The sequence below is a fragment of the Schistocerca nitens genome, chromosome 9 (genome assembly GCF_023898315.1).
Source record: "Schistocerca nitens isolate TAMUIC-IGC-003100 chromosome 9, iqSchNite1.1, whole genome shotgun sequence".
Classification (NCBI taxonomy): Eukaryota; Metazoa; Arthropoda; class Insecta; order Orthoptera; family Acrididae; genus Schistocerca; species Schistocerca nitens.
The window spans coordinates 17,546,383-17,559,247 of record NC_064622.1 but is presented as its reverse complement, the minus strand read 5'-3'; the positions used below and the strand labels follow the sequence as shown (position 1 = coordinate 17,559,247).

At 43.6% G+C, this 12,865-nt stretch overlaps 1 protein-coding gene across 1 annotated transcript in view; it reads right to left on the bottom strand.

Moving 5' to 3' along the window:
- Window positions 1-3,292, bottom strand: part of LOC126202990 (UDP-glucosyltransferase 2-like) — a 114,547-nt gene extending 111,255 nt beyond the window's left edge. The window contains exon 1 of the mRNA XM_049937188.1: window positions 3,067-3,292. Coding sequence (XP_049793145.1) covers window positions 3,067-3,072 — 6 coding nt within the window. The 5' untranslated portion in view covers window positions 3,073-3,292. The remainder of the gene's footprint in view (window positions 1-3,066) is intronic.
- Between the last annotated feature and the right edge of the window lie 9,573 nt (window positions 3,293-12,865).

Sequence of the window (12,865 nt, the reverse complement as noted above, 5' to 3'; positions counted from 1 at the left end):
CACATCACACACATCCATACCCGAGGCAGGATTCGAACCTGCGACCGTAGCGGTCGCGCGGTTCCAGACTGCAGCGCCTAGAACCGCTCGGTCACTCCGGCCGGCGACACTTAAGTGGGTCATGTACAATTTCGTTATTTGTCTGCGTCACATCATCGCCAATGATGGCAGGCGTATCGAACATGTCATAACGTAAATGCGAATATCTGTAGTGACGTTTACATGTTGAATTAAGTGTGTGCACGCCGCAGTTTGTAAATAATTTCCCTTTTTTCGTATAATTAAGTAATTGTCACCATGTATATGTGCGAAACAAGATTCTGAGATTACGTCTCAACAAACAATAAATATTTCATCAGACGTTTAGCGAACGTGCCATCAGAAGTCAACTTTCATCGATACAGCCTAATATTAAGTGTCTCGTATCTGCAAAAATGTGAACCAGTACCACTCACCTCATTGAAATTGAAATTTATGTTTAACAGCCTGATCCTTTTATTTTAAATTTAAGTTACTTTGGAAACTATTGCCTTAATTATACGTTTTTAAGTAAATAAATATTATTTGAAATCACTCTCATTTTTATGCAAATAATTCTTTCACTGAATGCCGCAGCAAAAACATACAATAGAAACAAACCAGCAGTCCATGACGAGAATACCCATTAAAAAGGGTCCCACTTATCGGTAAGAATAACAAACGCATGTCTAGGGAAAAGGTGTAATGATCATACTTGGTCTAGGGAAAAGGTGAAATGATTGTATGAAGTCCTAGAAGGAACAGAAATGAAATGGCAGCAGGTAATAAGTGAGGACATTAATTGTCATTTACCTGACACCCACTGTTCAACAATAACCCGCTTGAGACTGTCCAACTATTCACATACTGCATGTTTAGTAATGTCATCAAAATACTGTTCATAAGGTGGTCGTCATCAGTAACGTGGCGACCTTCCCGTATCTCGTGGAACGCACGAGAGAACTACTTCAGGCCGTCCATCATAAACCCGCCTGGCTACATGTGCTGTCCCACCTAAAACCGTTTCATTTTTATTGCAGGCTTCCACTGTACACTAATGCAGTTTATTTGTTATTCTCTTTACTGCCTGTGATTACCAACACGAATCTGTCCATTTTCATGCGGTTCTCGTATAAAAACTCAATGATTCATAGTCAAAAGACAAAACTGGAATTACAGACCCACTGTACCCTCTGCCTTTGCCACATATCGCGACTTTGGTTTTGGAAACACTGTTTTGTTTACGAAAAGCAGTGCAGACCATATTTAGTCTTCTGTTTACTTCCTTTCGTATCCGTCTTGTTTCTTGTCTTCAACCACCCTAAACACATAAAGTAGTGAACTGCTTCTATGTCTTCACTGCTAACATGCAGCATTTTCTTTTCAGTGTCTTAACAGAATATTGTTGTAGCCACATTGCTATTTGTTTTTCAGACGCATTTTCAAAAGTTACGCTGTTACTTGTGCGTTGCTCCATTCGCTGGAAGAGGAACACAAGTTTCTTTTCTCAGGTGAACGTCAAGCACACAATTTTCCAACACGAGAATGTACCTAAACAAGTAGGGAGAGATTCAGGGGGATCCCCCACCACATTGCCTCACCTGTAACGCATCAGATCACGAAGACTCTACCGCTAACTGCCTGTTATACTACGAAATTATCTTCTGGCAGAACGCGGGAACGGATAATATGCAAGGCTGAGTTTACTTCTGTCATAGAAGACACAAATACAATTAAAGTTTTGCATCCTTCTCTTAGACTTGGACTACAATTCTGTTTACCGATTTAAACATTTTGAACAAACTGTTTGCAACTTCAAGTTGTAATGGTTCTTTATTTACGCGACCACTACGGCACTCCAACCCCAGTTCTGGATACCAGTAACATCGTACTACTTTTCTGCGAAGTAACAGACATATTTTTGTGACAATATTCACATTTGGTTTTATTAATGTATAGGTACTCCGATATATCGATATATTACAGTGATATGATTCTTGTGTGTATTCATTTCTCTGAGACTGTCATAATCTTTGACTTACTTGTAACCGTTTTGGCGCGAATGCGCACAGAGCAGTCTTTGTTTCACTTTGCAGAAGTTAAGTTGTTTTTTCGCTTTGTAAAAGAACAGTCAAGTCTTGTGTTTGGTTAAAGTGGAAATTAAATATATGAAGATTGATACAAAACTGTTTTCTTGATGATGTGACAATTAAGAAGAAGTATATGTGAATTTACAAGAAGTCTAATAAAAATGTGGATCGTGAACACCAAGTTAAAAATTATTTCTACCATACCATTGTTCTGATCTGGGATTGTTTGATCATTGAGAATTTCCTGAAAAACGCATTTGTTAGGTCTTCAAATATTGCTAAAATACAGATCTGGACCTTCTAGCAGTCAAAGTGGAATCACTCTAGAATCAACAAAATGAGCCTTAACAACTTCGACGAAATCAATGTGGGAATCCATTCAAGATAAGTGCCAAAATTAATGACTTTTTTACAGTGACTTCATTATTTCCATTCTGACGATACCGTCCACAGTCAATAACTTTGTTGTTGCCCGATAAAGCAAACATATGCTGCGTGAGCAACATTATTAATCTGATTTCTACCCTACTTTGCAAGTGGTGGTATTGTTAGAAAGTAGAGAACACACTTAACTCGAATAAGCACATTATGAATCTATAAAAGCAACCTAGTCATGATACTTCGAAAATGAAATTGCTAGCTTCAATAAACAACAGGCCTGTATTTGTTTCTGGATACAAGCGTTCCCTCAATGTGCCCAATGTAAACACAGAACACGTAAGAGTTGTTCTGCTATCACACTGGAATATTATCGTTGAAAAGGACATGCTGTATTTGAATCCAGACGATGAAGTTCTATGACGTGGAAGAGAACGATAACCCAATATTTGGAAAGCTGTGGAAAAATAATGAAACGCATGTGGGAAGCAGTTCCTACACGGAATAGAAACGTTATAGTGCGTATATTCCGTCCGCAAGAAGCTGCAAGTAGAGCGTAGCAAATGAGACCTATTCTTACCTTCATTTTTCAGGTCTTTCCGACTGAGTCCAAGCGAAGCTAACACGCCGTCAGCAACTGAACGCGTGTAATTTGGTATTGCACACCGCTGCTTCAGTCGGCCAGTGTATCAGTTAAAGTTATCTGTGTGTGCCGGTATGCCTCAGGGTCGCATGCGCATGCGCAGGAAGTGTTGGGTCGGAAAGCACCTGACCAATGGTGTCGCTAGCGCGGGAGATCGGTCAATTAGCGCTCACTTCACACCTACAGTCAGTGTCTCTTCCGCGCAGCTCATTCTGCAGACTGACGTTCAGACCGCTGTCACTGTAAGCGTGCAAGGACTACAACTTGCAGGTGACGCACGCACCGTTTCTAAGAATAGCTGCCATCTCCCGTCTTCAGCGATTTCGTGGAATGCGCGTGCTCCGCTGTTCCGTGAACACTTATTACGTCTGCGCTCACTTTGTGTGGTGGGAGGCTGCGCACTAAGCACGTGTATGCTCAGCCAATAACAGCCTGTCTGCCGACGACCTTCCGCGAGCACGCTCTTCCTCGTCTGTGTAAAGTTTACTGTGTGTGTGTGTGTCTGTGTGTGTGTGTGTCACATCGTGGCCTAATCGTACTACAAGCGCCCGCGGCTATCATACTAACAAGGGAACCTCCCCATCGCACCCCGCTCAGTTTTAGTTATAAGTTGGCACAGTGGATAGGCCTTGATAAACTGAACACAGATCAATTGAGAAAACAGGAAGAAGTTGTGTGGAACTGTGAAAAAATAAGCAAAATATACAAACTGAGTAGTCCATGGGCCACATAAGCAACATCATGGACGATCTGCGCTCGAGAGCGCCGTGGTCCCGTGGTAGCGTGAGCAGCTGCAGAACGAGAGGTCCTTGGTTCAAGTCTTCCCTCGAGTGAAAATTTTACTTATACAAACTGAGTAGTCCATGGGCCACATAAGCAACATCATGGACGATCTGGGCTCGAGAGCGCCGTGGTAGCGTGAGCAGCTGCAGAACGAGAGGTCCTTGGTTCAAGTCTTCCCTCGAGTGAAAATTTTACTTTCTTTTTTTTGCATAGTTATTATCTGTCCGTTCGTTCATTGACGTCTCTGTTCACTGTAATAAGTTTAGTGTCTGTGTTTTGCGACCGCACCGCAAAACCGTGCGATTAGTAGACGAAAGGATGTGCCTCTCCAATGGGAACCGAAAACATTTGATCGCAAGGTCATAGGTCAACCGATTCCTCCACAGGAAAACACGTCTGATATATTCTATACGACACTGGTGACGGCATGTGCGTCACATGACAGGAATATGTCGTCGACCCACCTAACTTGTACACTTGGCGAATGGGTAAAAATATTCTTCTACCTTGCCCGATTGAGGTTTTCTTGTGGATGTGATAATCACTCCCAAAAAAGTGATGAAAACATAAGAGTTGGTCACATAAACTGAAAATAAAAAATTAAACTTTTCACTCGATGGAAGATTACAACCAAGGACCTTCCGTTCAGCAGCTGCTCACGTTACCACGAGACCACGGCGCTCCTGCGTTCCCAGTGTCCTTGATGTCGCCTATCTTCCCATGAACTACTCAGTTTGTATATTTTGCTTATTTTTTCACAGTTCCACACAACTTCTTCCTGTTTTCTCGATTGATCTGTGTTCAGTTTCTCAAGGCCTATCCACTGTGCCAAATTATAAGTAAATCTGAGGGGGGTGCGATGGGGAGGTTCCCTTGTAAGTGCTTTTGCCACTCCCGCCCCCCACAATAGGCGATACTGGTCTTGGAAATGGGAAAACTTCACGAGCGCACTTTTCCCCAGGATACCACTCTTCAGTTCCCAGTCGTTCTTATTCGAGTCATCCCTACCAAATAACTGAGTGACTTCTAAGCAGGCCGATTCAGTAAGTGTAAGTAGGCTGTTAAGGTTTTTATGTTGGTAACGCCACGTAGCGCTCTGTATGAAAATCACTGACTGTGCTGTGTGCAGTCTGTGGCTGGTTGCAATTGTTGGAATATTCACTATTGTAGTGTTGGGCAGTTGGATGTGAACAGCGCGTAGCGTTGCGCAGTTGGAGGTGAGCCGCCAGCAGTGGTGGATGTAGGGACAGAGATGGCAGAGTTTTGAGAGCAGACGATCTGGACGTGTGTCCGTCAGAAAAAGGAAATTTGTAAGACTGGATGTCATGAACTTGATACATATATTATGACTTTTGAACACTATTAAGGTAAATACCTAGTTTGTTCTTCATCAAAATCTTTGATTGGCTGACTATGCCTATCAGTAGTTAGTCCCTTCAGTAGTTACAATCTTTTATTTAGCTGGCAGTATTGGCGCTCGCTATATTGCAGTAGTTTGAGTAACAAAGATTTTTGTGAGGTAAGTGATTCATGAAAGGTATAGGTTATTGTTAGTCAGGGCCATTCTTTTGTAGCTATTATTGAAAGTCAGATTGCGTTGCGCTAAAAAAAAAATATTGTGTGTCAGTTTAGTGTTGATCAGAATAAGTAAAGAGAGAAATGTCTGAGTACGTTCAGTTTTGCTCAGCTGTTTGAAAATCAAATAACGTAGAGGTTTTCCAACACTGTCATTTATAAATTTTTCTAAGGGGATGTTTCATAAGTTACTCAACTTGTACGCCATGGACGATCCGCCGTAGAAATTCTGGTAGAGTGAGCGAATTACTCGCATTGTACTCCGCCGGGGACATGGAAATGTCACACAGTAGTAACGGCGCCCTGGCACGTTCAGTACTACTGGCAATACAGCAATATAATGGGCCTGTGAGGACTGGAACTGCATTGTTAATACTGGAAATACTGACGAACAATACTGATGCAGCCCAAAATATTTTCAGTACAGGCATTATGTATCGAGCGTGTGAGGGCGAGTATTATCGGCTTGACATTTCGCAATTCTGTTGTTCGCAGTCCGCAGCTCGTGGTCGTGCGGTAGCGTTCTCGCTTCCCACGCCCGGGTTCCCGGGTTCGATTCCCGGCGGGGTCAGGGATTTTCTCTGCCTCGGGATGACTGGGTGTTGTGTGATGTCCTTAGGTTAGTTAGGTTTGTTCTAAGTTCTAGGGGACTGATGACCATAGATGTTAAGTCCCATAGCGCTCAGAGCCATTTTTTTTGTTGTTCGCATTTTTCCAGTTTGGCCTCCATATAGACTGAAGAGCGAAAGAAACTGGTACACCTGCCTAAATATCGTGTAGGGCCCCCGCGAGCACGCAGAAGTGCCGCAGCACGACGTGGCATGGACTCGACTAATGTGTGAAGTAGTGCTGGAGGGAACTGACACCATGAATCCGTAAGAGTACGAGGGGGTGGAGATCTCTTCCGAACAGCACGTTGCAAAGCATCCCAGATAGGCTCAATAATATTCATGTCTGGGGAGTTTGCTGGCCAGCACTCAGAAGAGTATTCCTGGAGCCACTCTGTAGCAGTTCTGGGCGTATGGGGTGTCACATTGTCCTGCTGGAATTGCGCAAGTCCGTCGGAATGCACAGTGGACAGGAATGGATGCAAGTGACCAGACAGGATGCTTATGTACGTGTCACCTGTCAGAGTCGTATCTAGAAGTATCAGGGGCCCCAATCACTCCAACTGCACACGCCCCATACCATTAGAGAGCCTCTGCCAGCTTGAACAGTCCCCTGCTGACATGCAGGGTCCATGGATTCACGAGATTGTCTCCATACTCGTACACGGCCATCCGCCCGATACAATTAGAAACGAGACTCGTTCGACCTAGCGACATGTTTCCAGTCATCAACAGTCCAATGTCGGTGTTTATTGCCCCAGGCGAGGCGTAAAGCTCTGCGTCGTGCAGCCATGAAGGGTACACGAGTCGGCCTTCGGCTCTGAAAGCCCATATCGATGAACTTTCGTTGAATGGTTCGCACGCAGACACTTTTTGATGGTCCAACATTGAAATCTGTAGCAATTTGCGGAAGGGTTGCACTTCTATCACATTGAACGGTTCTCTTCAGTCGTCATTGGTCCCGTTCTTGCAGGATCATTTTCCGGCCGCAGCGATGTCGGAGGTTTGATGTTTTACCGGATTCCTGATATTCACAGTATACTCGTGAAATGGTCGTACGGGAAAACCCCCACTTCATCGCTACATCGGAGATGCTGTGTCCTCTCGCTCGTACGTGGACTACAAAACCACGTTTATCATCATCATCATCATCATCATCATCTTTTAAAACTGATTATGCCTTTCAGTGTTCAGTCTGGAGCATAGTCCCCCTTATAAAATTCCTCCATGATCCCCTATTCAGTGCTAACATTGGTGCCTCTTCTGACGTTAAGCCTATTACCTCAAAATCATTCTTCACCGAATCCAGGTACCTTCTCCTTGGTCTGCCCCGACTCCTCCTACCCTCTACTGCTGAACCCATGAGTCTCTTGGGTAACCTTGCTTCTCCCATGTGTGTAACATGACCCCACCATCTAAGCCTGTTCGCCGTGACTGCTACATCTATAGAGTTCATTCCCAGTTTTTCTTTGATTTCCTCATTGTGGACACCCTCCTGCCATTGTTCCCATCTACTAGTACCTGCAATCATCCTAGCTACTTTCATATCCGTAACCTCAACCTTGTTGATAAGGTAACCTGAATCCACCCAGCTTTCGCTCCCATACAACAAAGTTGGTCGAAAGATTGAACGGTGCACAGATAACTTAGTCTTGGTACTGACTTCCTTCTTGCAGAAAAGAGTAGATCGTAGCTGAGCGCTCACTGCATTAGCTTTGCTACACCTCGCTTCCAGTTCTTTCACTATGTTGCCATCCTGTGAGAATATGCATTCTAAGTACTTGAAACCGTCCACCTGTTCTAACTTTTTCCCTCCTATTTGGCACTCAATCCGTTTATATTTCTTTCCCACTGACATTACTTTCGATTTGGAAATGCTAATCTTCATACCATAGTCCTTACATTTCTGATCTAGCTCTGAAATATTACTTTGCAAACTTTCAATCAAATCTGCCATCACAACTAAGTCATCCGCATATGCAAGACTGCTTATTTTGTGTTCACATACCTTAATCTCACCCAGCCAGTCTATTGTTTTCAACATATGATCCATAAATAATATGAACAACAGTGGAGACAGGTTGTAGCCTTGTCTTACCCCTGAAACTACTCTGAACCATGAACTCAATTTACCGCCAATATAGCGTCCCCAGTGCTATATTACGAAAAGACTTAAAAAACAGTATTTATAAAGAAGAGACATTTAAAAATTGAATAATATATTTTTATCATGGACCTGTAAAACAATAATTTCTCTGTCTAAGTTTCGAATACAAAGAAATAATTTATGACAAAATGATCTAAAGAGGTGACAAGATACGCTTTTTGTTAATTTTTTTAGTCGACTTCACTTCTTCTCTTGTCTTGATTGTGTATAGACGGACATCTTGCGAGTGCTGGCAAATGTAAGCATATTTGTATGAGTTAAGCAGATTATATATATATATATATATATTGATTTAATATTATTGTGCACTTTTAATTTGTAAGAGGTGATCTCGATTTCATGCCGTCCTTGAATTAACCTGCATTCAAGTAATTTACAGTTCAACAATCGCAGCGGCCGATGCAGCCAACGACGCCATTACGTGGCGATATTAACTTATGAAAAATTAGCGGAAGCGGAAAACTCGCCCGCTATTAACATGACAATTTTTCTCCACAGCCGCACGAAGTTGCAGAAATACGTAGCTTTAAGATTCTTATTTTCAGTACCATAGCCGAGACCCAGAGCCAGGACTCCGACTACAATACAATGGTTAACGGAGGTAAGAAAAAATACTCTCGCGCGTGTGTGGGCCGCAACTGTAATTAATAACTAAAGATCTTTTGCTTTAAAGTGAACTGACTAGCCGAGGAAATTAATATGAAAGGTTTATTCCAATGTTCAAGTTATATGCTCGTGTTTTAAGATTCAGCGAGTCTACCCTTCATTAACGTAACAAATAATTTGAGATTAATATTGTTTAAAAGGAGAACTTCAGGAAAGCATTTAATCGTAAATCAAAATTAAATGAAATATCATTTTTAATAAGGCCCACCATGTAAGTCGACAACAATCAAAAAATAATAATAACAATAGTAATATATTAAATTACGACGGCCGAGAGACGCCAACTCTAACTGCTGCCTCACTATCTATGTAAAGACCTTTAATTGCTTGCAAAAGTTTGCCTCCTATTCCATAATCTCGTAGAACAGACAATAACTTCCTCCTAGGAACACGGTCATATGCCTTTTTCTAGATCTATAAAGCATAGATACAATTCCCAGTTCCACTCGTAACATTTCTCCACTATTTGCCGTAAGCTAAAGATGTGGTCCTGACAACCTCTAAGAGGCCTAAACCCACGTTCAAACTCACTTAAATCCTGATAAGCTGCCACTGTAGCAGCAGTAACCGATCAAACAACTGCGTTACACACTTGTTGTGTTATATAGGCGTTGCCAACCATAGCGTCGTAATCTGCATTTTTACATGTCTCTGTATCTGAGTACGCATGCCTATGTCACTTTCTTTGGCGCTTCAGCGTATACACTGAGAATAGCGATGTGCCTCTATGTAGATGCTGGTGGTATGGCGCACACAACGTAAGAAAGGGCAGTGCATTGCGCAGCTGTCATTTTTACTCAGGTGATTCGCCTTGAAAAGTTTCCAAACTGAATATGACCACACGACGTGTATTAACAGGCTTTGAATGACGAAAGGTGTTAGAAGCTAGACTCTGCCGTGTATACCACATTTCAGGCATCACCTCTCACCACGGACAACGCAGTGGCTAACGGCCTTCACTTCACGACCTAGAGCAGCCGCGATTGCGTACAGTTGTCAATGCTAGCAGACACGCAACACTGCGTGAAATAACGACAGAAATCAATGTGGGACGTACGGCGGACGTATCCGTTAGGACAACGCGGCGAAATGTGTTGATGGGCTGTGGCAGCAGGCGACAGACGCGGGTGCGTTTGCTGACAGCACGACAGCAGGTGGTTCATTGAACCCTCTGCCAGGCACTTAATTGTGAATAGCAGAGTAATCACGCAGATGTAGATGTAGAGATCGCCTGCTGCGCCTCTACTGGGAATTGGACGCTAGACGACCGGAAAATCATGGCCTGGTCAGACGATTCCCGATGTCGGTTGGTAAAAGCTGATGGTAGGGTTAGAGTGCTGAGCGGTCCCCATGAAGTCATGGAGCCAAGTTGTCAACAAGGCACTCTGCAAGCTGGTGGTGTGTCCATATTGGTGTGGGCTGTGTTTACGTAGAATGGACTGCGTCTTCTCGTCTAACTGAATTCATCATTGACTGGAAATGGTTATGTTCGGCTACCTGGAGACCATTTCTAGCCATTCATGGAGTTTGGAATGTCACCCGCCCGCAGCTACTCGCGACTGGTTTGAAGAACATAGTGGACAATTCGAGCAAATGGTTTGGCCACTCAGATCGTCCGGCGTGAATCCCATCGAACATTTGTTGGACATAATAGAGAGGTCAGGTCGTGCACAAGATCCTGCACTGGCAACACTTTCTGAATTATGAACGGCTGTAGAGGCAGCATGGCTCAATATTTCCGCAGGGGCCTTCCAAACACTTGCTCAGTCCCTGCCACGTCGAGTTGCTGCACTACGCCGAGCAAAACGAAGTACCGCCACGATATTAGAAGCTATCCCACGACTTTTGTCACCTGTTTGTAAACGACTCACTCGTTTTTAAAGTTATATATTTACCAAAGGATCAAATGCACAAATGTGGTCGATGCATGAATAGAGCCGTAAACGCGCCGAGTTTGCATCGTGACCACCAATTGGCGTTACGAGTGCAGTGCCTTGACAAAATGGCGACAAGGCAAGAAAAGAGTTTTTGTGTGTTAAGATATGCGAGGTGTTTATCAGTTACAACAGTCCAGCAAGCATTCAGAGGGAATTACGGAAAAGTACTGCCACGTAAACAGGGCATCGTGCACTGTTATCGACAATTTACGGACCTGGTTGTCTCTGCAAACAGGAAAGTGTGGGTCGATCAAGTGGGCCAGATGCAACCGCGGAGAGGACGAAGGAAAGTTTTATATGCAATTAAAAAATCTGATGGTCCACGTAAGCTCGAAATTGTAAAACCGCGTACACTATGGAAATTTTGGGACAGGGGCTACATTTGAAACCCTCCCACCTGCAGCTCGTGCAACAAGTAATGCCGGAAGATTGTGGCCGGCGCTATCTATTTTACAAAAGAATGGGGTAAGCACTTGAAGATGAACATTTCGCCACCGAGCTGGTATTCGACAACAAAGAAACCTTCCATTTACTGGGAAGGTTAATCGCCACATTGCGAAAGTGTGAGGCACTGAACATCCCAGTGAAACTGTGGTCCATGAACGAGGTTTTATGTGCAGTGTCACAGACGAAGTTGTATCGGCCGTTTCTCATCTCTGACAAGGCTGTGGCCGTTGCCTCTTAGGTTAACACATTGCACTGGATTGGACTGCAGCACCAATGTTTGTCGCAACCTAACCACCACCAGACCCTCTCCCCCGAACGTATCGCTAGTGGAACTGCCTCCAGGTGCTACCCGGATGGTTGAATCCACCCCACAAAAATCCCGATTGTAGCACTGGTGGACCCACCTGGAACAATGTGACAGACCTAATGAGTGTGCACCCAACTCCAAATGCTACTGCGGACTTAACATGGGTGGATCCATTTCCGAATCGTCCGCAGCTCGTGGTCGTGCGGTAGCGTTCTCGCTTCCCGCGCCCGGTTTCCCGGGTTCGATTCCCGGCGGGGTGAGGAATTTTCTCTGCCTCGTGATGACTGGGTGTTGTGTGATGTCCTTAGGTTAGTTAGGTTTAAGTAGTTCTAAGTTCTAGGGGACTGATGACCATAGCTGTTAAGTCCCATAGTGCTCAGAGCCATTTGAACCATTTCCGAATCCTACTCCAAACCATGGGGATCCTAGGTAGAAACTATCAAATGCACACACACAAAAAAGGTAAATGAGTTTTGTAAGTCAGGTTCTCAAACACAATTTCTATCTATCACATACAAACATATTAGATTTTCAGTGTATAGCTGTATAGAAGCTTTGATATTTGCAGTTGATCATATTCCAAACAGCTAGAGGTAAAAATGGACGTCTTCATGGTTACATAGTCATGTAGTGATATTTTGTGAGAATCAGTAGGTTTAAAGCTGTATTTAAGACAGTTAATGTCAGCGCACCACCTGCACCGTAATCATGTGTCTTGTAGCAAATGAAAGTATTCGCTTCGGCAAGTAGCATTGTGTTTTTCAAGGTCGACATCTGGAAGAAGAGGAGTATGTGATCAAGCAAACACTTCATAGATTCTCTCGGGCTTGTTGGGGGGAAACAGAATGACTGTTGGATGCTAATGAAGCCTGGTAGAATAAGTGAGCCTTGTGCATATACACGTAAAACATGGAAAAATATGGGAAATAAATATATAAAGAAGGGCAAAAATCCAGATACAGAATTGTTATACAGCTTATCTACACACTTTTAAAAAAGTTTTGCATCACCTTGGTACCGAGAGTTCCGGAACCTGAACAAGAAATTGGAATAGAGAATAATATAAACATCATTCCGCCCTTTTTTAATTGCTCATGACAACCACACATTGCATGTTGTACCACCATACAGCGAGACCTTCAGAGGTCGTGGTCCAGATTGCTGTACACACCGGTACATCTAATACCCGTTGGCACGTCCTCTTGCATCGACGGCGTCCCGGGTTCGATTCCCGGCGGGGTTGGGA